Source organism: Chanos chanos, chromosome 5 (assembly GCF_902362185.1).
Source record: "Chanos chanos chromosome 5, fChaCha1.1, whole genome shotgun sequence".
Taxonomy (NCBI): Eukaryota; Metazoa; Chordata; class Actinopteri; order Gonorynchiformes; family Chanidae; genus Chanos; species Chanos chanos.
Window position 1 is genome coordinate 40,771,490 of NC_044499.1, and position 25,695 is coordinate 40,797,184.

The window sequence follows — 25,695 nt, forward strand, 5'->3', positions numbered from 1 at the left end:
TTTGTCATTGTGGATACTCTTACTTATTATCTGTCAGTCAAAGAGAATTAAATGGATTAACACATTGGATTGCCTTATGTTCCACTTGCCTGAAGTTGAATGTGTGTGTGTGTGTGTGCATATATGCGTGTATGCGTGCATGCGTGCATGTGCATGTAGGTGTGTGTGTGTGTGTGTGTGTGTGTGTGTTTGTGCACTTATGGACTCAGGACTCATATCACTATCTCCGTTAGCTCTTTCAGGTCCTCCTGTAAGCCTTTCTGTATATCCACTTACTATCTTCTCCCCTACCCTTCGAGTAAGAAAATAGAAATAAAACATGATCCTACTCTTCCTTGCAGGTCCGAAAGAGTGACAGTCCAGGCTACACACTCTCTCTCCTGCCTCCATCTTTCTCTCACACCCTGTTTTACCCTCCATCACTATGTCTCTTATTTGGTTTCACACTGTTGCTTTTCATCCTGTCTTTCCTTTCTTTAACCCTCAGTCACACCATATTTCTACTTTCTGTCATTATGTCTCCCATTCTATCACCATGTCACACTTCCTATCTCCCTTCACCTGCCTTTCTTAGGTCCCACAGTGAGCATTCATTAGTATCAATCATTTTTGACTGTATAAATATCACATTTTGTCCTCTCTCTCTGCCTGCAGTCCTACATAATCCAGAATTCCTGGATGCATACAAAACCTAATGGTGTATAAGTTATACACATATTATAAGTTTCTTCAAATGCTCCATAATTGGCAATTTCCAGTTGATTATATTGTTACTCATTTTCAACAAACGTATTCTCCATGTAGCATTTATGCAGTCTGGGTGTCAGTATGCCCCTTTCTTTGCTTCAGCTCCCTATGTAACTGCACCCCACTGATGCTTGTACTAAATTAACCTAACAGCACCATTGCCCCCATTTCCCCCCAAACCCCCTCCTTTCTTCAGCAGAAGCCAGTTGGGCCATCACTCACTCACCCCCCTTTACCCCTCTTCTGTCTCGCTCTCTCACCTTCTCCTCTCTCCTTATTCCACTGACCATGCATGTTCCAAAAACAGATCTCCCTTTCATTTCAATGTACCCCTCAGTGTACCCATCCTCAAGCCTCTTGCCCTCCCCCTCAACCCTCCACCCTCGAACCTTTACAGTTCCTGTCCAACTCTGACTACTCCAGCCCCCTGAACCCTCCGCCCAAACTCCACCCTGCTATACCATGTACAACACATTGGAATTCTAGGGAGTGGCCACTGTCAGTCCTAACCAATGAAACAGCTGGTGGTGGTATAAAATATTGTGTGAGAGTGAGTTCATTCGCTCTTTCTGTCAGTCTGGCACTCCTGTAAGGAGGGGGTCAAAGTAGTGGGGGACAGATTTTTTTTCCTCCAAGTACAGAGAGCAACAACAGCAAGAAATACAAACACAGAAAAGCACGGATAGACGCCTTTGGCTAAGCCTTCCTCTCTTTTCTTGAAGATCCTTCTGTCCTAAAAGGATGGAGGACGCACATACCAAGTCCCCAGCCGAATGTCTGGCCTACTTCGGGGTCAGTGAGACTACTGGTCTCAGCCCCGATCAGGTCAAGAAGAACCTGGCCAAGTTCGGCTACAATGGTGAGAACAAATGAACAGAGGGATAAAGGGAAGCGTGAGAGATGGAGGATGTATGAAGAAGTGGTGTCAGTGGAACTTGAGTTGAATCAGTTTTGGTATAAGCTGAGAGAATGGGGATGTGTCTGAATGGAACAGATGCACTTTAGAACAGATTAACTGTTTAACTTACTGGTGAAGAGGTTTGATCAAGCTGTACCATGCAAGTGTTTGTCTCTTCAAAGTCAGCCTGCTGACACACAGACAAGCTACACTGGTTCTAGAGAGGTTTCAAAGAAGAGCCAGAGTGATTAGAAGACTCTTAAAGTGACATCAACAGGTTGTGCTGCAGAAGCTGAAAAGCAGTGCTTTAAAATAGCTCATAGAGGAGGGGAGATACAGAGAGACAGGTGATGGCACGAGGGCCTGGCTTAGTGATTTGAGAAGACTGGGTAAATGGGAGGTATTTCAGGCTGAGACACGAGGGAGGGGGGTTTTAGATACGAGGGGGGTTAAGTTATCAGTAATGTGAAGAGCATTGCAGCTTAATGCTAGCCAACACAGGGAAAGTCAATAGGCACTGTGGAGATGCGCTTTTGCATGCATGTTCACTGTTTCAGAATCTCTTTCAGTTATTAGAAAACATCAGTTTTGATTAATCATTATTTTCAAGTCTCATTTTTGTCTGGTTTGGGGTTCATAATGCTAACGCAGACCAATCATTTTAAATGTAGACGCTGCTGGAAAAAGACATTTGTTTGAATGTACCCAGCTGATTTTTCATCTCTATTTTTCAAAATATGACATGCCTCACACTGGCAAATTCAGCTGTCCAATCACTGTTCCAGAAAAGCATAGAAGATTCTTTAAGGAGTATTTGTCCTGAGTTGGTTGAGAAAGCAGACATGGCTCATGTATATTTTGTAAGAGCAAAAGGCAGTGTTTATGTGACTGCATTGTCAATACTGTTCTGTAAATAATGCTTTAAAACGTGCATCTCAGGCCTTAATCTCCTCATGTTCCACTGCACAAAGTTTAGAAAGATTTTGCTCAGAATGAACTAACTTATCATATTCCACACATATGGCCTCCAATTCAAGAGCAGCATTGATGAGCGATTGCAAGTCCATTATTGCTTATTTACGCCTTAAAATTAAACACGTTGAAGTGTAATTAGAAGCAATGTTTTGCCTTTTGAGAATGCAGTGTAAAAGAACACAAATGTAACAATGATATTATTAACCCCTGTTTCTTTTTTTTTTTTTTCCTTTTCTCCTTTTCCATGTTCCCTGTGTCTCTGATTATCAGAGCTGCCTGCTGAAGAGGGTAAGTAAAGGCAAATTAATGAGTATCTTTATGTATTTTCATTTATTATGCTTTTTCAACAAATATAAAGAACTATATGTATATGTACACCCAGGAGCATCACCAGGAGCGTTTTCTTTTACCTACTATTCTCAACACAAGCAGTCTTGTCTATGAGCTATTCCCATCTTCAAAGCCAAACTTTTTCAGTTGCTCATCTGTATAATGTATCTGTTATGTAAGTGCTGCTGTAATCTGATGGGTACATTCTTAAATTTCATCATTTTGAACAGACCTCTGTTGTAAATTCTCCTGGCAGTTTCATAAAAACATTTAAAAAAAAAAGCATTCAGTACACTATTGATTTAGTTTGCATGTCTTAGACTCTAGGCATTGCTGCATTATCCAGATGTTGTTTATGTGGTACAGACGTACAGTTGAGCTCTTTGTCAGCTTTTTTTACACACCAAGCATCTGTTTGATGACCCAACTGTCTCACCCTCACAGGGAAGACCATTTGGGAGCTGGTTGTCGAGCAGTTTGAGGATCTTCTGGTCAGAATTCTGCTGCTTGCTGCCTGTATCTCCTTTGTAAGTAATCAAGCACAATAAAAATTGTAGCTAGTATTGACTGCTACGCGCTAATGGCTAAATGAAAGTCATCACTTTATGAAATAGCTCGCTCATCAACATTTCCAGTCACTGAAGTCTCAAGCAGAGATTTAAGCACTCTTGTCATTATTCAAATTAGTGATGACAGCAGTGGTAACTTTACTCAGATCCCTAATGCTGTGTGTAGCCACAGCATTCACAATGATCATGTCAAAGTATTCATTCAGTAGTCAAAACAGGCATTGTAACGAAGCGTGTGGACAGATCCTTAATTCTCTCCAACAAGCTCTGGATGACAATGCAAAGTATCTCTTCAGTTCTCTTATTGCTTACTGTCAAATTACACAAGACTTTGAAGCTGACATGTTCATGACAAGTCTATTATTTTTAGATATCATTATTAATAGCAATAACATGAGGTCACATAATGTCATGTATTGAAGGAAATGTGAGTAAATGGGTTTTTTTTTTCCAAACAGCAATGAGCTCAGCTTAATCTTTGTTTCGTAAAATTTGTTGTTGCCATAAAAGGTCCAATGCTGAAATGCCAATATGGGGTCAAGTCATATAGTTACATATAGCCAGTCATAGTCTGGCTTAGATTACCGAGATGTACCAGCACAGTAGACCAGAGTGAAGTGATATAGTGATATCATTGATAGGGTACACTAATATGGCACACAAGTGAACTACCCATGGTCCTATAGGCTGATCAGTTCAGCCTATGTGAGCAATGCAGTGCTGTGTTCTGAAATACAGGATAGGACAAGAGGGTGTTCCCAGTGTCAGCAGAGCACCTGAAATAGTTTCTACAACGAAGTTCATCAATCCCAGCTTGTCAGTGCAGCAGTCTCAGAGTGTCAGAAGGCTTCTTTCATGGTGTCTTCTTAAAATGTTTAACAGCTTGTTCCCACTCTCGCTCCCTTTTAAGCTTCCCTTTTTGAAATGTGTTTTTGAATAGGAGACTGTCTTTTTGAGGGGGGTGGGGGTGGGCTGGGGGGGGTATCAGAGAGTGTTAGGAGGTTAGAGGTGGACATGAGGGTATTAATTCCAGTCCTCCTCCTCCCCACGACTTGTCCAGCTGTCCCCATGGCCTTAGAAGGAGAATATTGAGAAGCAAGTAGGAGGGAGAGAGGGAGGAGGCATTTATTTTAAGAAAGACTCAAGCCAGTGGTAAGAAACTTTATCCTTCAGAAAAGGTCAGGACTCAGGGAAGAAGGGATGGACTGTCTGAGAGGAAAAACTGAGAGATAGAGGGATTGGAGAAAGTGAGGAGAGGAGGGGTAATGTTTGGAGGATGACCGATTGGGATATAAGATGTATGGTGTTATGCAACAATATTGTGAAATAAAGTGTTTGGTGTCTTATAATTTATGCTTATGAATTCGGAGTTGCACAAGAACAGAAAACCATTCTAGAAGCACATCAATGTAAACAGTCTTTGCTCCCTTGAACCACACAGTAAGACATTAATATACAAAGAGCTGGTTTAAATTTTCACATACAGAACAGTCATCAGGCAAATTTAGTATTTTGAAAAATTTAGGATTTAATCAGAATTTATACATAGTGATATTTTACACATTTCACAGTGATTAACTGGTTAATGTGTGTAACTCATTCCCCAGTAAAAGAAGGGAACAATGCTAAAAATTGTGTTAATGACACGTTAAAACTTATTACAGTACATTTACAGATTATCTGGAAGGACTGCTGGTCAAAATACCAGCACAGGCCTCAAAACAAAGGACATCAATATTTTGTACAGTTTCCCTCTAATACTTTCACTTTCTTGATGCTGGCCATAAAAATTGGCATACCCATAGATATTTTTTTAATTAAATCGATTGTTTCTAAATTAGTTGATAGGAATAAAAACAAAGTATATATCTGGAATATCTCTGGAACTCGCTTCAGGCAAGGTCTATGTAGCTGGCAAGTTACAGTGTCTGTTAACATGACACTTAACTGGGTCGGACTACACTTCAAATTTGAAAAACAGTGGTCAAAGTAAATTTGGTTATCCTTCATCCATTGTTTAATAAACTCTTGAGGAGCCAACTTTAACCCCTGGTCTTTCGTTTTGTCACCTAGGTGCTGGCCTGGTTTGAGGAAGGTGAAGAAACTGTCACCGCTTTTGTTGAGCCCTTCGTCATTCTGCTTATTCTCATTGCAAATGCCGTTGTAGGAGTGTGGCAGGTTAGTACTGTGCCAAAAAATGGTCATTTGCTTTAGCCACATTTTATTTGGTCAAAAATACCAAGAAACATTCGAAGACGTGTATAAATTATCATCAACCAGAAAAGAAAAAAACTACAGTCAATCTCATTATTTTTTTTATTTCAGTTATTTTTGGAGTATTAGTTTAGTCACATATTTACCACAGTCAGATCCATTGTCAGATATTGGTTTTTCTCTTACATGTACGCTGATAAGCTGTAGAGCTCTGCTGATGACCTTTTGATCTGTCATGTGCACTGACTGTAGGAACGTAATGCTGAGAGTGCCATTGAGGCTCTGAAGGAGTATGAGCCTGAGATGGGCAAGGTCTATCGTTCTGACAGAAAGAGTGTCCAGAGGATCAAGGCCAGAGAGATAGTCCCTGGTGACATTGTGGAGGTGTCTGGTAAGATACCAATATTTTTTTTACTTCTCTGTTTCTCATCTGAATATCCTCCTGATCGCACACACAACACACACACACACACACACAGATTCATGTAAAACAAAAGCACTCATGCAGGGTGTGAGCACTAGCAGTACCGCACTAATGAGCCTAATTGAAACACAGAGAGAGAGAGAGGAGACAGAGAGAGAGAGAGAGAGAGAGAGAACAGCTGTGAGAACACGCTGAGAGGAGGAAAACAAAATCAATGGTGTAAACATACTCCAGACACCTGACCCATCACTCTCTTTCTATGTCAACCCACTCTCTCTGTCTGATCTATACCCTACTCCAAACCATTCTGCACCTGTTTAATCTTATTGTAGTTCATATAGTCTGCTTAGCTCACCTTAATTAGCTTTTGATTGATTTCTGATGAATCAGCTTATTAACAGAAGAAACAGAACATACGATCATTCTATGAAATGATAAACATTCAAATGGCTAATCCCCATCTCTTACGTCTGACTTTCAATGTTCCACTCATCGCTTCTATTTTAGATGAGTTATTACATGTGTCTATATAAAGGAAACTCTTTCAGAGCATTGAGAACGTGACTCTCAGAGCCTTCGAGTCTTGGAGTTGTGTTAAAACTTGCAGACAGGTTGTGTTAAATTTGGCGAATGCCCCGGCTGATTTTTAACTACCTACATGACCATAGCTTTATTATCATGGAATATAAACAAATAAATAAATACAATATAAAAAACTTCTTAAATCTATTTCCCAGTGGACTATTTTCACTCATTTTCAGTACTAATAAAGACCCTTTCACCATCCTGTTATTCTCTTCCCAGTTGGTGACAAAGTCCCCGCTGACATCAGGATTACTGCTATCCGCTCCACAACTTTGCGGGTTGACCAGTCCATCCTTACCGGTCAGTTTAACCAATAACCCAGTTTAACCCAATATCTCTGATTAACGCAGTGTTTTCATATGCTAAGATTGATTATTATTATGATGATCTCAAATGGATGACAGTTGAGATTAACGAGGCCTTTTCACCCCTCAGGTGAGTCTGTCAGTGTGATCAAGCACACTGACTCTGTCCCCGACCCCAGAGCCGTCAACCAGGACAAGAAGAACATGCTTTTCTCTGTGAGTATCAGTCCATTCGTTCATCCATCCATCCATCCATCCATCCATAACCACAATGTTATTGCTTATTTCACCAGCTCTCCGTATCTCATATTTTTACATATTCTTTTCTTCCCTTTCTCTCCAGGGTACCAACATTGCTGCTGGCAAAGCCGTCGGTGTTGCTGTTGCCACCGGTGTGAGCACTGAGATCGGTAAGATCCGTGATCAGATGGCAGCCACTGAGCAGGAGAAGACCCCTCTTCAACAGAAGCTTGATGAGTTTGGTGAGCAGCTCTCCAAGGTCATCTCCCTCATCTGCGTCGCCGTGTGGATGATCAACATCGGCCACTTCAACGACCCAGTGCACGGAGGCTCCTGGATCCGTGGTGCTGTCTACTACTTCAAGATTGCTGTTGCCCTGGCTGTGGCTGCCATCCCTGAGGGTAAGGACACAGTACCTGTTTCATCACAGTTCAGTTTCCAAGCTTCCAGTGTCCTGAGTCAGGGCATGGTGATAAATGAGGAAAATGCTAATACACAAAAAATTCTTTTTGAGATTAGCTGATGCATAGCTTATCATATGCTGAGTATGTGTGTGTGTATGTTTGTGTGTGTGTGTGTGTGTGTGTGTCTGTGTCTGTTTGTCTGTGTGTATCTGTGTGTGTCTGTGTGTGGGCATAGGTGTGCGTGTGTGCGCGTGTGCATGCGTCTGTGCGTGTGTGTGCGTGTGTGTGTGTGTGTGTGTGTGAGTGCGCGTGCGTGTGTGTGCACATATGTGTGTGTGTGTGCGTGTGCGTGCTTGTGTGTGCACGCTTTATGAATGTGGCTTGATTTGCTTAATATGTCTTAATTTACTTGCTGCTGTTTCCAGGTCTGCCTGCTGTCATCACTACCTGTCTGGCTCTTGGCACTCGCCGTATGGCCAAGAAGAATGCCATTGTCCGCTCTCTGCCTTCCGTCGAGACCCTGGGCTGCACCTCTGTCATCTGCTCTGACAAGACTGGCACCCTTACCACCAACCAGATGTGTGTGACCAAGGTGTGTGAAAGCGTGATAACACTCATCTTCTTGACACACACAGAGACACAGACACACACAGTTCACACAGAATCATTCAGACACACAGATCTTCTGTACTACACAACATATAGTGTATTATAGTGCATTTCTACACTTCAAATATAACTTCAGGGTTATATTATATATAATGTTATACACACCTGTTTTTTCCTATTCATTTACACACAAATGCAAAGAGAAACATCATATTTTCAGACACTAGTTCAGTTTATGTGGTTTGTCTCACTAGCTCTGTTTCTGTTTGTACACAGATGTTCATCATTGATAGAGTGGATGGAGACCATGTTGAGCTTGACTCCTTCGATATCTCTGGCTCCAAGTACACCCCTGAGGGAGAGGTGTAAGTCTAGGCTTCAGAAAAATATCCACATACATACATACATACATACACACACACATATTTGAGTCAAACAACAAAAGAACACTTTTGTTCTGATTTACAGTAAAATAAACAGATGTCGTCATTGTCTGAAACTAAATATAGGATTGAAGTGTTTATCTCTCTCTCTCACTCTTTCAGGACAAAGGCTGGTGCCCGTGTTGACTGCAGTCATTATGATGGTCTTGTTGAACTGGCAACCATTTGCGCTCTGTGCAACGACTCATCTCTGGACTACAATGAGGTTAGAGGCTTCTTCACACTCATCCTTATTCCTTCCATTCCTCTTTTATATTCATCACTTTTTTAGTGCACTTCTGTTTTTCCCCTGAACGAGTGTTCAACCCAATGGCAAGACCTGTACTCCACATTAAATCATAGCTAATTACCATCAGCCATTAATGAGTCACTGCAAAGAAACTATGGATTGACTGACTCTCTCTCTTTCTCTCTCTGTCCTTCTCTCTCTCCCCCTCTCTCTCTCTCTCTCTATCTATCTATCTATCTATCTATCTATCAGTCTAAGAAAATCTATGAGAAGGTGGGTGAAGCCACTGAGACTGCCCTGTGCTGCTTGGTTGAGAAGATGAACGTGTTCAAGACCAGTGTCAACAACCTTAGCAAAGTTGAGAGAGCCAATGCCTGCTGCAGCGTAAGTAGACCAGTAGACCACTCTTAACCTAGATCTGTTATGTCAACATTGATCAATGCATTGATTAATGCCTGTGACACTTATAAAAAAAGAGTTAGGTTTCTCTCTAAACCTTGTTTGAGAATTTGTTATCAACTACTCTGGAGGTTTGGTGACATATAATTAAGATTTGTCCTGCTTCTTTCTGTTGCTCGTGTATAGGTTATTAAACAGCTGATGAAGAAGAACTTCACTCTGGAATTCTCTCGTGACAGGAAGTCTATGTCTGTGTACTGCACCCCCGCTAAAGGCGACAGTGGTCCTAAGATGTTTGTTAAGGTAAATATGCCCCCTCCTTCAGTTGGTCTCTCTCTCTCTGTCTCTCTCTCTCTGTCTGTCTCTCTCTCACTTTCTCTCCATCCTTACTCCTTTCTACTTTGGGTCTCATTTTAATAGACCACTCTTTCTCCTCTGTTCTTGAGTTGCTCTCCTCCTTTCTTCTATCTTGCTTGATATAGTCTTGTCAGCACTACAGAGTTTAAATTTTCATATCATTCTTTAGCACTTTAATTGTATTCCTTACTTTATTCAGTCCTTCTTTACCTATCCTTACTGTTACTTTAATTTCCCACCTCTCTCTGCCCCCATTCAACAGGGTGCCCCCGAAGGTGTGATTGAAAGGTGCGCCTATGTGCGTGTTGGTTCTACCCGTGTGCCCCTTACCAATGCTGTTAAGGATAAGATCATGGCTGTTATCAAGGAGTGGGGCACTGGCCGCGACACACTCCGTTGCCTGGCCCTTGCTACCCGTGATAGCCCTCTGAAGGTCGAGGAGATGAACCTTGAAGACTCCACCAAGTTCGCTGACTACGAGGTGACAGTCCCTATAAATGATAAATGGTTGACAAATGAGGCATTAGCTGTTTAGAAACACCACTTTTCATACAAGCTGATGTTTGACCCTTTGATTTGTCTTTTTTTCTCTATCAAAGACTGATCTGACCTTCGTTGGCTGCGTTGGTATGCTGGACCCACCCCGTAAGGAGGTCACTGGCTCTATTGAGCTGTGCAGGGCAGCTGGCATCCGTGTCGTCATGATCACTGGTTTGTCTTCCAACTCAATACTCTTGCTCTAATTTTCTCTCAATTCTTCTCTGTGGCTATATCTTACCTCCTTTTTTCCTCATTTTTTAAACATTTGTTCAACAACACCTTCAGGTGACAACAAGGGTACCGCTGTTGCTATCTGCCGCCGTATTGGCATCTTTGGTGAGGACGAGGATGTGACTGGTCGTGCCTACACTGGCCGTGAGTTTGATGACCTGCCCCATTCTGAGCAGGGTGACGCTGTGCGCAGAGCCTGCTGCTACGCCCGTGTCGAGCCCTCCCACAAGAGCAAGATCGTAGAGTATCTGCAAGGCTTTGATGAGATCACTGCCATGGTGAGACATGCGTATATTCACATATACACTTACTCACAGGCACTTACACATAGATACACACTCTTTCCGCTGGATCTGTGGTACATTTCTCATGTTTGTTTCAATTCCACATCTCAGACCGGTGATGGTGTGAACGATGCCCCTGCCTTGAAGAAGGCCGAGATTGGCATTGCCATGGGCTCTGGCACTGCTGTTGCCAAGTCAGCCTCTGAGATGGTCCTGGCTGATGACAACTTCTCTTCCATTGTGGCTGCTGTTGAGGAAGGCAGAGCTATCTACAACAACATGAAGCAGTTTATCCGCTACCTGATCTCCTCCAACGTGGGTGAGGTCGTCTGGTGAGCAGCCTTACTCCTTAGTGCTTATTTCCTGAATCGAACAAAGCTAACGATGAGCTAATAATTACTGGCATAATTTCTCTCTCTCTCTCTCTCTCTCTCTCTCTCTCTCTCTCTCAGTATCTTCCTGACTGCTGCTCTTGGTCTTCCCGAGGCTCTGATCCCTGTTCAGCTCCTGTGGGTGAACCTGGTGACTGATGGTCTGCCTGCCACTGCCCTGGGCTTCAACCCCCCTGACCTGGACATCATGGGCAAGCCCCCTCGCTCCCCCAAAGAGCCCCTGATCTCTGGCTGGCTCTTCTTCAGATATATGGCCATTGGAGGTAAAATTATGAGCCCTTAGTACCTCATGTAGGGAGGAACCACAGAGCTTTTTCGACTTTTGTATTTGTCTACAGCATCTAGGTTATACCGGTTCAGTCTCTAGAGACACTTGGGTTGTATCTGTTGTTGTGTATGGGAAATCTTTCATTTCTCTGATGCTTAGTTTTGTGTGTCCTTTGTAATCATACGTGATTACAAGGACAGGTGAAATGTGTTGGGTCTGAGCCTCTTTTACCTCTCTTTGTAGGATATGTCGGCTCTGCTACTGTTGCAGCTGCTGCTTACTGGTTCCTGTATGATGAAGAGGGTCCTGGTGTCACTTATCATCAGCTGGTGAGCTCTTTCTTTTTATCACTTCAGTCTCTCTCACATAGGCCATAGAATTCCTTGACCTACAGTACATATGTTTTGCCTGTGGGACTTGAGAGAAATGATAGAGGAGTATGCAGATCTGAACACCATTGTTAGCTTTTCGTTACTTTTCAGACATTCTGACTTATTGATCTCTTTTGCGGTGCAGTCTCACTTCATGAAGTGTCATGATGAGAATGAGGACTTCACTGGCGTTGACTGTGAAATCTTTGAGGCATCCCCACCCATGACCATGGCTCTGTCTGTACTGGTCACCATTGAAATGTGCAATGCCCTCAACAGGTCAGAATAACAACATAACTGCAACATTCACACAGTCACTAAATTGTGATTTCAATCAGCTATATTTAAGATATTCAGATATTATAGTGACACATGTTTGCTTTAACTAATGTTATAAAATATTGAAAATATTATGTCACTGAATAATAGCACATAATCATACACTGTAAACTGTGATAATATGACGGTAATCTAATGCAGTAATGTAATAATAGTTAATGGTTAAGTAAGATCTCAGTTGAAATTCTTTCCTCCTCCAATAGCTTGTCTGAGAATCAGTCTCTGATTCGTATGCCCCCATGGAGCAACATCTGGCTGGCGGCTGCCATGACCCTCTCCATGTCTCTCCACTTCATGATCATCTATGTTGACCCCCTGCCTGTGAGTATCTCTCTCTCTCTCTCAAGCTCTCTTTCTCTTTCTTTTGCTCTCTCCATCTGTTTCCAGTTTTTGCAATGATTAATTCATCTGGACAAGTCTAACATGATGACTCTTTTGTGCATCCCGGTTTCCAGATGATCTTCAAGTTGACTCACTTGAACTTTGATCAATGGATCGTGGTATTGAAACTGTCTTTCCCTGTCATCCTTATTGATGAGGTGCTGAAGTTTGTCGCCCGCAACTACCTGGAGGGTAAGAGAGTTACACAGCACAAACAGTATAAAGTACTTACTCAGGCACAACTAGTTGACTGAAGACACCTGGAGGCATTGTAATCCTAACTTTGTAGTGATGTTGTCGATTTTGTATTTGATACAGTGTATAATTCACTTTCCAGCTGGTTGTTAACTGACCATCAATTGTAAAATTGAGTTGTTACTGTTTACTATTTATTACTACTACAAATGGTACGATCTACTGTAACATTCATTAATGTTATTAACTGTTTTTAATTGTTTTAAATGTAATCTAATGTGATCTAACTATCTGTCTATCTATCTATCCATCTATCTATCTATCTATCTATCTATCTATCTATCTATCTATCTATCTATCTATCTATCTATCGATCTCTCTTTCTAATTGTTGCATCCTATCCACATTCTTCATCTCATATCCATCCTTCCCTTGTCCCCCTCTTCATCTTTAACTTTCTCACTCATTCTCTACCTCACTGACATGTTCTATTTACTTACAGCCTAAACCAGTTCCCTCCCTCAGTTTACCAAGTAACAAAAGCAAGGTATTACATCATTTTCAGTGTGACATCTCTTTGTCTGCGTCTGCGTCTCTATCTGTGTTTGTGCGGGTGTTACACCCACAGCTGTTTGTTGGCTAGATGAACACTGCTTTAATTTTGTTTTAATATTTGAGCAGTTTTGTCACCAATCACTCTTTCTTCTGAAGGGTGCATTTACAAGTGATAAATTCAACAGATCAAATGAGATGTGTTGACATAAGCATACATTTATTATGTATGACTTGCGTTCATTTGTGTTGCTGAGAACTGTATTGTGGCCATAAATGTGTCTGCTATGGATGTACCAAGGGTGAGTCTCTGCTTTAAATTTGTGCCATCTCTGGAGAAATTTGTTGATACATGTGTGTACAGTACTTGGATATATACCGCTTCAAACTAATATTTCCATGGCCATTGTGTATATGTAGATGTGATAGCACTTATGCAAAAAATGTCACACTTCCACCATTTGGTGTGAAACAACATGAAATTATGACTAGCAAGAAGCTTTATATTAAAGATTGAGCGTGACTGTGTATAGACTATAAAAAAAAAAACATACTCCATTCTCCATAAAGATAATTAAGTGTTGCATGAATTGACAAGTGAAGTAAAATCACGGCCTTTGCATGACTCTGTTTGCTCTTCCTCATCCAGGTAAAGATGAAAATCTAGTGTCAAAGAAGTGGGATTGAGAAAAGGAAGAGATGAAGAAAGAGGAGAAAAAAGAGGAGTGTTGAGGAAGATAGATCACATCCAGTGAGACAGGAGCTCTTGTGAGGCAATCAATACAGGGGAGAAGACAAAATACAGGAAAATTAAGAAAAAAAATCAATAAAAACAACAGTGAAAAAAAAATATAAAAAATAATACAGTTGAACACAAACTCTGTTTATGTTAAGAGATTAAATTAATAGGACAAATATGCAAAATTAGTGTTCTCATAATAAGTAATTTTATTCTTAAAAGTAATAATAAATGTATTAAAAAAGTTACATTTTTTGTTAAACTTGTACACCGTCTTCCATTGTCTTTTCTTTTGTGTGTTTTATAGTTTTAATTTACATATTTTATTCTGGGATTTTGTTACATCACACGCAAACACTTCCTACACTTTTTTCGCTTCTTCTCAGTTTGATCAATGTGCCATAACTCTGTCACTTCTGTGTAACTGATTACCTCTTCTTTATTTCACGGTGGCTCTCTACTGATATTACTGATATGACAGAACATTAAAACCAAACCACCAGCCTACAGGAAATAATAGCAAAAATAATAACAAAAACAATTTGCCCTTTACCATGATTTAATTGTATTTCTCACGCACATGAAAAAAAACTGATTGAAAAATACATCATTACAAAAGCACAACATTCGAGAACAGGTAACGTGACTGGAGATGTCTCATTCCTCCGATATCATGTATTTCTCTTTGGTATTTGGGGACATTTATTCTGCCTTTGGTTTTAGCTTTGCCTACAACATACACATTTTTGTTTGGTCTTGAGAGTAATTCTGACTGAATTAATTAGTAATGCAGTGTTTCTAAGATCCACTCATGATCCATCATCTTAGGTCTTGGCATTTTATTAGCAATTCACTGTTTACTTAGCATTTTCAAGTAAATCTGAAGGTTGTTTTAGACATTGTCTTACATACTGCATAAACTTGAGACTTAAAGGTTGGATTAATGATGTATTGGCAACCGATTTTCCAATGCTCAGTCATCAATACTTTTGTGCTTCATATGTTTGTACGAAAGGGTATATCCTCTCCTTTCATCTGCCTGGCATAGTCTTCATCAAAGAGCTGTGACTGAGCTGGAGTGAAATGATTGGTCCAGTCTCCCACTTCACCTGAACAAAGTTTTTAAAGAAACAGGGTGTTTGGAATAGCAAGATCCAAATGATTGTGCAATTAATGTTAAACTTGTACTCGTGTTCTAATACTCTATTCATGACAGAGGAGTAAAAGAACAAGGATTACGTTGACTGAAACCATTTAGAACACTTCTGAAATGTGGAATCAGAGGATTATGATAAAACCACTGAAAATCCATATTTATCTCCCTCTGATCATTTTCACTATCAAACCATGAATCAGATTTACAGGATTAATGGAGTTATAGTGTTCTAATGAACTGTTGGATGTAGAATCGCTAGATACAGCCACACTGACCTTTTCTCATGAATGGAGAGATGGACTGATCAAAAACAAAGTCAGGGATGAAGGTGTAGTTCACCATGGGATTGTCCTTCATGATCTTGAATGAGGTCAGCTGTACAATACGCTCAATGACATCATCAGAAAGCGACAAGCCCAAATAGCGCATAATCCGCTCCACCTCCCGACGAGGATTCTGGGAAGGGGAAAAGACACATGTCTCTCTTCACATGTCTCATAAGGAATTAAAATCATCATGTGTATGGCTGATATAGTACCTCTTTCATATCCTCATAAAAAAGGTAGAGGATATTCCTCTTTTCTCGTTCCCTCCAGTAACCTTTCACATGATCATACCAGGAGCCCCAACCCACTAGAGATTGAGCAAGAGAGAAGAATTTTTTTGTTTTTTGTTAATTTGTTTGTTTGTTGGTTGGTTGGTTTTCTCCCATGAGAAAAGACAGCAAGCTACGAGTCTTGCGAATATGTCAGGGTATTACCTTCTCCCTTCATGAACTTGTTCAGGTATTCCTCCCATGGCCCAGGCTCTGGTTGGGTGAAGTTCATACGGTCAAAGTGGTAGTAACTAACTAGATTATCCTTCGCGTTCCGGGCAACATAGATCACCTGGGGGACGATCAGATTTATGTTAGCATTACACTAATATGCAGATGTTTCAAAATGCGCTGAAATTACAGCTCTGCATACCAGCACATTGACACCACATCATACATTACACAAGGCTCACATATACAATATGTCGCCAAACGTAAGCATGCATTCTGTTTTTTTCTCTCTTACCTTGCATTTATTTTTCCAGAATCCCTCAGGTACCAATTGAAATGGAAGGTGTGTCTTGATGACTCTTGGAGGGCTCATCTTCTTTAGAAGATCTAGTCCTAGTGGGCTCAGTGGCAGAGATGTACTTATTCACATTATGACGTGGGCTACGATTAAATGCAGATGTCTGCATATGTCTATTGGTGTGGCGGTTTGTGTTGGTTAGGTGACGGAATTTGATATGTGCTTGAAAAGTTTGGCTATAATACCTGATGGGATAGGGGGAGGAGAGCAGATCTCGAGGAAGGGGATCCGCTCGACGATGGGAGCTCTCTTACATGCCTCAGCATCTCCGTTATTCAGCAGCAGATCTACTATCTCCTGGGTCCAGGTAGTCCCTTAAAAAAAGACAATTTTCCACTCCATGAAATCAACTGAATTATCATATAGGACAATATCACGATAGGACAATATCACGACAGGACAACTATAATCCTTTCATTCATCATCAGCAAATAAAGAACTTAAAACTGATACCTGGATTTAAAAAAAAGACACTGGAAACTGAAGTCATTAAAAGTAAACTTTTTTTTTTTTACCGTTTTAAAAAATGTTCTGCTATTTTTCATACAAATTTTCTCCCATGTACACAAGATTTGTTCTGAATACAGCAATGCATAATTTTTCCTATGCATCTTTCACTAATACAAATTATTACTGCATTTCTCCGTGGCTTATGCAGGCATCCAAAAATAATGCAATGTTTTTAAAAAAACATTTACATGTTGCCCAGATGTCAGGAATTCACCTGCTACTACCTTGGATCATCACCAGGGGGGGTGATATAGCCTCTGTGAGGTTGTGTTTTGTGTTAATTATCGTTTCCGTCATTTGAGTTAATTAGAAATGGTTTGCATGATCCTCTTGTTAATTCTTTCCATATTCAAGTCCTGATCTCGTTCCCTGTTCCTCCTGAGCTTATAAATTTCTGAGAACCAAGTAAAGTTTTATCAGTTCTTTTATTCTGAATTTGCGGTTTGCTTTGCAGTTGGGTCCACTTAGTTTACTAATTTCATCTTGTCATCAGTGGTGGATCAGTAGTTATACAACAAAATGAAATAAATTATTGATTGAAAATCCAAACATAAACAATAACACAAAAATCAAAAAAATATATGCAGATAGTACAGTTATCTTATAGTAATTCCTCCAAAAAACAATGAGCCTCATTCACCAGCCATTCTTAAGAAATTTGTTCTTAAAACCCAGTTTTCTCACATTCGCCCATGTTTTCTTATTTGTGATTTGTTCTTAGGTAAGAACAGATTCTATGCACACTCAAGAGCACGCTTATGCACATTTGAGTGCTGACATGTTTGCGCAAAATAATTGTTTTATTGCGTTTTCTTCAATTCTACAGTTGTATAATATTAGAGGATTTAAATTACAATAATATTTTTATAATATTTTTTAATGATTACTTTCATCATTTTACAAAGCATTGTGGTCTTTTAAAATAAACACTACACTAACACTTCATGTAACTCTTCAGAATGTAGCGCATATTTATTCATACAAGGAACAAAAAGAGCAATATGAGAATATAACAACTGAACGAGACTGTGATAAGTGAGCAGTAGTTTTACTTACAGTACTTACGGGTTATCCCATCTGAAATCAGACAGGTTGTAAAGCAGGTGTGTGAGAATCAGCCAGTTTTACTTTTACATATGGATGAATATTAAAATACCTGGACAGAGCAGATGCAGCCATTGTAGCCTTCACTCCTATCTGCCCCTGTACGCGCGTTGCATAGAACAGTTAAAGCGGGAGCAGAGTTGGCTCAAGCTATGTGTTGGTTGCTAGAATAGAACTCGAAATTACGAGAAATAAAGTCAGTATTACGAGGAAAAAATAGTCGGAATTGTGAGAAATAACGTCGGAATTCCGCGAAATAAAGTTGCAATTGACCACAGTTCTTTTTTTTTTTTAATGTGGCCAAACGGCCCTCCATAGATTTCTGTGTGTGCACTACATGTGTACAAAATGATCTGTCTCGGTATCTGTAGTCTGACAGCAGACCGGAAGTGGGCGTAGTTTATAACGGAAGTTTAAAAATTGGCATATAATAAATTATTAAATATATTTCCATATCCTCATACTGTAGGCCTACTTTTCATGTCTGTCTCTGTCTTTTTTTGTATTTTGTATTTTTTTACTAAACCAAGTTTTATGAATTGCACCCCCCCCCCAAACACCACCCCTTTTACATTGAACAATCAGAAATTGAAAAAAATATATAGTGAAAAAATTACAGCAAAAATATACAGCAAAATATCCTTCAATCGAAGGGAATAATCTTAAATTCCAGTTATGCTGCCTTCGCGATGTGTTGACGTTACGGCAGTTCGCTAGGGAAACGTAAATTATTTTACAAGAGTAGTTGCGCTGACTCGGTAGGGGGCAACTACAGAATATAGCAATCACTTTTCAGTAATGTGTAGTTAATTAAACGGCTTTCGACTGGGTTTTTTAAATTAACACACACAGCTAAAAACTACAGGTTCTAAACTCCATTTTGATGTACAGGTTGCGGGGGTAATGCTTGTCTCGCTAGCTCCCGCATCTGACTCGGTGGGGGCGACAACAAAATAACGATCACTTTTCAACAATGTGTAGTAAATGAAACGACTAGTCAGTGAAATCAACGTCCTATGTGCAAACAGAATGGGCATTTTTATCTTGTGACCGTCCAGAATGATATGAATAGATTTTAATAAACATAATGGCTGACACACAGACATGTTTTTTCCCAAATAATAACTTCGGATAGAAGAAATATGTTTCCATCGCATTATTCGTGCTTTCCCGAATGACGGATTCCATGTGTGCACATGGCCCTGCGGTCTCAAGCTCTTTGAAAGGAACTGGCAGGGCAGTTACCTATGCTAATTTGGAACAGCTTCCAGGACTGACGGGAAAACATCCATGGCTGAGGTGCCCTTGGGCAAGGCACTTAACCCCTGGGCGCAGGTGTGCTACCCGCTGCTCCTGCGCCTCGTGGCTGTGTGTGTTCAATACTGATGTGTAAGGATGGGTTAAATGCAGTGGTCAGATTCACTGCTCACAGTGTGTGTGTACGATCATGGAGATCTTAATCTATCAAATCTTTTGTTTTATGTGGCTTTCTTGCCCTCTGGCAATGGCAACAATCTGTGGCTTGTCTCATTCATGATAAAGATCTCAGAGTTAAATATAAAGTTAAACATTTTGGGTTCACATCTGAGGAGTGATTTGGGGTAACTAGTGAATTAAATTTGGTATTGGGAGCAAATAATATATATTTATATATGTATTTATATATAGGGGCTTTCTGCAGTTATGGACAAGTTATGAGACTGAGAGTTATGGACAAAATAGCTGAAAAAAACTAGGCACTCATGCAATCTATCGATTTCTCTACCTAGACCCCAGAAAATGAAAGTGCAAACACTGATTCAAATGTATGTATATACTTCATATAAATGGATTCAAGAGTGTTTAGGGACACCAGTCCTAAACATTATTGAGCCTTTACAGGAAGTTGGGGATCATTCATCACTCAACTATGGGTTTGCTTTCTTCACGAATAGTCTAACATCATTCCAGGAGGATTGAAGAACTGAAGTTGCTACAAAATATTCAAAATTGTTTGGTTTTGAATGCAGAAGCCATTGCAACGTTAAAGCAACTTGAATATGAGTGCAATTCTGTAAGAGTGGTTTATGATAATAAGAGGACGGCTACGATATCTCAATATTTTATGTGACGACATTTCAGTCACGGTGTCTGGAAGCAGACCAAAAAATTACAAAATCATTGTTGGTTACAGAACGGCTATAGAATAGGATATCTGTCTCCAAAGTTAATGAAAATCTTGCTTTACCTGCTTTGGGGTAAGTAGCAATGAGCAAGTCAGAAGGGTCAGGACAAAATGCACTGATGGAATCCCAGTTGTCAGCGATGTAGCACATGAGCGGTACACCATTCACATTTTTTAGTGGAAAACGTTCCATGGAACCCTGCGCCCTCCTTATGGTCTCCTCATAACTCAACTGCGTTTTCTCCATCCTGAACACACACTTCAAACACCTTGACAACACAGTTCCCGTTACGTGCCAAACTCTTTTGTAATTCCTTTCTTCCCCTGGCTCCTCCCTCTCCTTTCTTCTTTTCTCCCTCCTCCTAAATCAAATGAACCATGAGATTGATTTCTGCTCTTGCTCAAATGTGTCTTCAGGTTCCACCGTGCTTCTTCTTATTTATTGCAATTTAAGAATTCTCTCAGACTCTGCTTCGAAATACTGAAGCTATCTTCTGCTCTTTTAATCTTTGGACTTTCATAATCTGTCTCGCTCTCTGTCACCCTGCCTCTGAAACTTGTCCAAGTGGTCTGATGACTTTTGTTTATTTAACAGCTGATTTATGCCTGTTCGTCCTGTCTGTTCACTGTATGAATAGCCTGCTCTTTTCTGGTCAGAGTCATGGAGAGTTGAGTTCCTAAAGCTTTGAGCTCTTATGTAACTCTCAGTCAGCAGTGGCTGAATTCCTCAGGTTCAACAATAACCATATTATCTTTCAACTCAATCTGGGATTCTGGGGGAGGGAGAGTCTGACATAAACTGCAGCTTATGGAAAAGTGAAAAGTGAATGAAGGAAGAATATGTACTGTACACTGAGATAAGAATACAGAGTAAAATGCAAGTGATCAAACTATTTCATGATGTTTCTCTTTAATGGTTAGGATACTCATATCATTGCTGGAAAAGAGGATTCGTTAATCTATAACTAAAGTGAGTCTAACTACACGCAGAAAAATTATGCAAGAATGGGTCAGGCAAGGTTGTCTATTTGCACTTTAAGAAGCAACAACAGAATATAAACATACAGAATCTAAACAGTTTTTTTCATACATGGAGAACTTTGAACAATGAAGAAAACATTAAGACATTTGGCCTGCATATATAATGATACGTTATCTTAGGTCTACTGTGAATGCACATGAAGGACAACATTCTTTGTGCGTGTGAGAGACCACTCTCATTTTGGATTTGGATATGTGTGTTCTGTGGGGAAAGAGTAGTTTTGACAGGTTAGCAATTTTATCATGTTGTCTATAATGTTATCGTGTATAAACGATTGAAAAACTGCAGTCAAGGTACACACACACACACACACACTCTTGCTCTAGACTTGGCCACTTGCAGACACTCCCTGGTAAGATACACAATTGAACTTCTTTTCCTCTCCAAGCTAGTGATTGGAACAAAGGGTCCCAGAGCAATTTGAAAAGCAGTCAAACTCCTCCCTCAGTTCAGCTCCCCAGGAAGACCACGGGGCTGTCTGCCACAGACACTAGTATTCTCACTGCATATATGGCATTGGACAGCTAGCATTGAGAAATGTCACGCATCAGGTGTTCAACTGACTGAAAACCTCACAAAGTAGAATGTTTACAGATGGTCTTTCATACTTCTGAATAAAAAGACCAAGTCAGGTATAAATTGTGAAACTAAGGAACATTTATTGTATGAAAAAATGACTAATAACAGCTATAAAATACATTTTTTTAAAAAAAATCATGGCATAAGCATTTGTGAATAATAATGTAGTACCTTTCTTGTTATAAGAAAATTACTTTAACAGAGCAAACTTATGAAAATGAACATGGAGAGAATATTCACCTCTGAATTTTAATTTGATACTATATTATTGATTAATACATGCTATTACTAATATAACAAACAGGTTAATCAGGAATTTTAAGAGAACACCTTAATAAAAGACATAGAACTGAGCTGTGGCCACTCTCTCTCTCTCTCTCTTTGTCGTATGTTTTTTCTGTACCAAATTTTAAGGGCAGATACTTCAATATTATTTGAAACGATCAAGAGCAGTTCAATCTCTTTTTGCCCCTCTAACACACAGGTTTTCAAATGACATGTTTTTTGACACGCTGACCTCTGTCTAGTAGATATACTTTGTACCCTGAGCTGGCAGCAACAAGCCCTACTAACTTCCCGGCAGGACAAACAGAGGAGCTGAAGACAGCAGAAGACAGTCCAAACAGACGTGACTCCATCTGAGAGAAAGGTGGGGGCAGGAGAGGGTTAATTCTCCAAACGGAATATCATCGGAGTATCCGGGAACATCAATAAAAAGGTCTGAATGTTAACATGTTACCATTTCAACTCTGCTCTAGAACTTTCTTGTGTCAACCACTTACCGTTAAACTGTTGCGATCAATCACTTTCACAATGTTTGATTGGCTTCCACCAGCTACCATGTGATTCTCACCCAACCAATGGCAGGTGTAAATCTGTTCAGGGCGAAAAAAAGATTGCGTTATTGTTTCCATTAGAGTAGCTGTAAAGCGTGTAAACAAGCAGGGACATGGGTTTTATAGGAAAACACAGGTGTGAGTGAAAGGCAATGTTAAAATGTCACAGTGACATGGCACTTGAGAAAGAATTTATTGGCTATAATTGAGGCGATTTAATCATCGAACGCACTCACTTTAGTGTGTCCAAGGCGGTCTGGCAGCACTTCTGAGACTTTCTGACCAGAACAATAATCCCAGACCTGTGAGAGAGAGAAAGAGAGGCCCAGAGATGCTTTGAAGATTATTAGGAAGGATGTTTGTGTATGTGTCTGTGTCTTTGTGTGAGAGTAAGATTGTATATTACAGTCTCTCCAGTTTCTGCTCAGATCAAAGCACACCACACACCATGTAGTTAGACAGAAATAAATCTATTGCTCTCACTTCCAGTGTATTCTCTTTCCGCCAGGACCCTGAGAGAATCTGATTGGCTACAGGATCTATCTGAATGGCATCACCACACACGTGAGGACCTGAGAGCATTCTGTTAATAGACAGCAAAATGAATTAACCAGTTACGCACTTAATCAGTCAACCAATTACAGACTGTTGTTATAGCAGAAATCGAAGCACTATGATGTAGCTGAATGAATTTGTAACTAACATTAATATAAAACCACATTGCTTCAGACACAAATAAAACCTGACATAACTGGAAGTATATTTAAAATTTTAAATCACACCATTTCTACCTAAACTATATCAACAGATGCACATATACGAAATCCAATAATGAAACGCAGAACATGCAGTCCTCTGCATTCAAAATACCTGACAGAACGTTGTTGTCTGGTGTCCCAAAACTGTGAAAAAAAAAAAAATCACAAGCGTTACTCTTAAAGAATGACTTGTTCCACTCTATCGTTGTGATTTAATGTTCACTTAGATAAGAATAATGTAGTACCTGAATAGTGTTGTCCCATCCTCCAGATATGAACTCTCTCTCATTTTCAGGATGAAAGGTCACAGCAAACACTCTTAATCGATGCCCATCCATCACTGTTCTGGTAGAGCTGAGTAAGTAAAGGCAAATAAAAAGGATTATTGATAAGTAATTATACAAAATAATACACAATTTTAACCATGATGGAATTCAGGATCATCAAATTATTCATTGTCAGTGTTCTTTTTTATCTTTTTAATCATACAAGGGATGTGTCAGGATTTCAGAGAGAGGCTGGACACAAACGCAGGCAAAATATAATCCAAAACTTCATCCAAATACAAAGTCCAAAAAACAAGCAGGGACTGATGACAGAAACAGGCTATTGAGTGCTAGGCAAACTCAGTGGTCTGGCAACAAACTAGGCTCAATACACAGGAATACAGAAGCTAACAGCAAACAGGGGTGCAAACAAGGAGCAGTGATAACAAGTATAACAGGGAGCAGGTATGCTACATAGGAGCTAAGGAGGCAAACAAGGACTAGGATGTGAGAGGGGTTGTATGTACACATACAGACACAAGACACAATGAGAAACATACTGAGGAAGGATGCAAACAAACAATAATCAGTTCATGAGTGGATCAGACAGACAGTCAGATAACTGGACTCTGATTGGCCAGGAGACACTACTGAAATATGCTCAACTCTAAGCATATTGTAGCAGTCTTCACAAATCTAAGTTTCCTATTCATCTGCATGAATGCAAAGCAACAATGCGTAAGCACATTATGATTTCTCTCACTTTTCTCTGAACAGTATTTGACAGAAACAGGTAAAAAGTAAGTTAGACTGAACTATATTGCCTCTGTGAACACCCAAACAGGTTTATTCAGGGATTCTCAGGGCCCTGGCATAGATAAAAGGGGTCCAGTCCAACTCTTTTTTTTTTTTTACTGAAATCTCTGGCAGTCAGCCACTCATATTCAAGCAATGGAAGGCTATTAAGAGGACATGAGGACATGCCAGGTATGGTTGTGTCATTCAAAGCAATTTTCCTTCCTTTTTTGGCCATTGAAAACACTGCCAAAGGAGGAAATGACAAGGACAACATTGTGCTACCGAAATTATTTTGATTGATGGTACTGCTAAACTATTTATTTTCATATTTTCTACTTCAATTTTCCTTGAGTTTATGTAAAATAAATCTTTTCACCTTTCTTTGCTGCTAAACGATAGGGACCTAGTTGTTTTTTTTAACTTTTCTGGAGACGAAATCACAAGCTAAGCTCACAATAAAGGTTCACTTTCACCACTGATTCACCATTTTAGCCCTAGAGAATCAGCTGCTAGTGCCAGAAACCCTTAACAGCAGTCCATACTTATCTTAACCCTCTCTCATTTCCTCCCTGAAACAAGGGAGGAAATGGGAGAGCTCCGTTGTTAATCTCTGAAATTGTTGCAGCTAGTTTTGAGCATTGAAGATGTTGAGTTCAGCAAACATACTTAAAACTTGACTATAATGTGCCAGGTTGGAAGACCATGACAGCCCAGCTAGAGAGCTTAGGCAGTGTCTTATACAGTGACCTGTCTGCAGGTGCAAAATGCAAGCTGTTGAAAGTCAAACACGTGACTTTAACTATGAACCGTTGTTCCTGTGTGAGTTTAAAACTGTGTTTAAATTACTTTGTCACTACAGAGCAGTCATAAAGCAGTACAATTCAAATGTCCTCACAGACTTTCACCTTCTTATCAGTTACACAGATAACGTAAGTATCTAACGTAATGTAAAAAATAAACTATCTGAATTTGCTGTTACAATGCACAGTGTAACCTAGTGTCTAAATCATACCCATTTTTATTCTTCAAGAGAGATGTATCATTTGCCACTACTGACAGTTACACAGATTCTGCAATCAGGAATGTGCTGAAAAGGAGCCAGACTATTGTTAGAAATATTGCTGAGATAAAGTATGGAACAATTCATTGAAAAATAAAGCAAATACAAAGAGAGATTAGCAGGTTTTGAAAGTAATGTTGGGTTTTACAGTCAGCTTACAGTTTGGAAAACTGTCAAGAATTATGAGACATGGTTTCAAGAAATGTGTGTGATGAACGTGTATATAATCCAGAATCTGGTTAATCTAAAATCACCAGTCCAGAACGGTTGCGAGTTGT

The 25,695-nt window shown here is 39.9% G+C and overlaps 2 protein-coding genes across 3 annotated transcripts; one reads left to right on the top strand and one right to left on the bottom strand.

Moving 5' to 3' along the window:
- Nucleotides 1–1,488: 1,488 nt before the first annotated feature.
- Nucleotides 1,489–13,968, top strand: atp2a1l (ATPase sarcoplasmic/endoplasmic reticulum Ca2+ transporting 1, like). Its single transcript, XM_030773280.1, has 23 exons — nt 1,489–1,606; nt 2,891–2,908; nt 3,395–3,477; nt 5,593–5,697; nt 5,986–6,124; nt 6,962–7,042; nt 7,178–7,263; nt 7,391–7,688; nt 8,117–8,283; nt 8,577–8,665; nt 8,846–8,948; nt 9,225–9,356; nt 9,558–9,674; nt 9,991–10,209; nt 10,328–10,439; nt 10,554–10,777; nt 10,895–11,115; nt 11,236–11,438; nt 11,687–11,772; nt 11,960–12,093; nt 12,357–12,474; nt 12,609–12,726; nt 13,931–13,968. The coding sequence occupies exons 1-23, from the start codon at nt 1,489–1,491 to the stop codon at nt 13,966–13,968; spliced, it is 3,009 nt and encodes a 1,002-aa protein (XP_030629140.1).
- A 593-nt stretch (nt 13,969–14,561) lies between these two features.
- On the bottom strand, nt 14,562–20,696 carry sult1st6 (sulfotransferase family 1, cytosolic sulfotransferase 6). Of its 2 annotated transcripts, none has more exons than XM_030773317.1 (7): nt 20,142–20,696; nt 16,486–16,614; nt 16,238–16,335; nt 15,937–16,063; nt 15,715–15,809; nt 15,452–15,632; nt 14,562–15,129 (listed from the first exon to the last, which is right to left on the bottom strand). In XM_030773317.1, the coding sequence occupies exons 1-7, from the start codon at nt 20,323–20,325 to the stop codon at nt 15,017–15,019; spliced, it is 927 nt and encodes a 308-aa protein (XP_030629177.1). In that variant the 5' UTR covers nt 20,326–20,696; the 3' UTR covers nt 14,562–15,016. The 2 variants fall into 2 exon arrangements, with proteins under 2 accessions (XP_030629177.1, XP_030629178.1); XM_030773318.1 differs by having other exon boundaries at nt 14,562–15,123; nt 15,446–15,632.
- Nucleotides 20,697–25,695: the final 4,999 nt, after the last annotated feature.

What these genes read in the sequence shown, in the direction of transcription:
- atp2a1l (XM_030773280.1), top strand. Translation starts at nt 1,489, where the DNA reads ATGGAGGACGCACATACCAAGTCCCCAGCCGAATGTCTGGCCTACTTC. An exon ending in TGACATTGTGGAGGTGTCTG is followed by an intron (nt 6,125 to 6,961) that starts GTAAGATACCAA and finishes TTCTCTTCCCAG; the next exon opens with TTGGTGACAAAGTCCCCGCT. An exon ending in CCAAGTTCGCTGACTACGAG is followed by an intron (nt 10,210 to 10,327) that starts GTGACAGTCCCT and finishes TCTCTATCAAAG; the next exon opens with ACTGATCTGACCTTCGTTGG.
- sult1st6 (XM_030773317.1), bottom strand. Translation starts at nt 20,325, where the DNA reads ATGGAGAAAACGCAGTTGAGTTATGAGGAGACCATAAGGAGGGCGCAG. An exon ending in CAAGTTCATGAAGGGAGAAG is followed by an intron (nt 15,810 to 15,936) that starts GTAATACCCTGA and finishes CTCAATCTCTAG; the next exon opens with TGGGTTGGGGCTCCTGGTAT. An exon ending in CTCTCCATTCATGAGAAAAG is followed by an intron (nt 15,130 to 15,451) that starts GTCAGTGTGGCT and finishes AACTTTGTTCAG; the next exon opens with GTGAAGTGGGAGACTGGACC.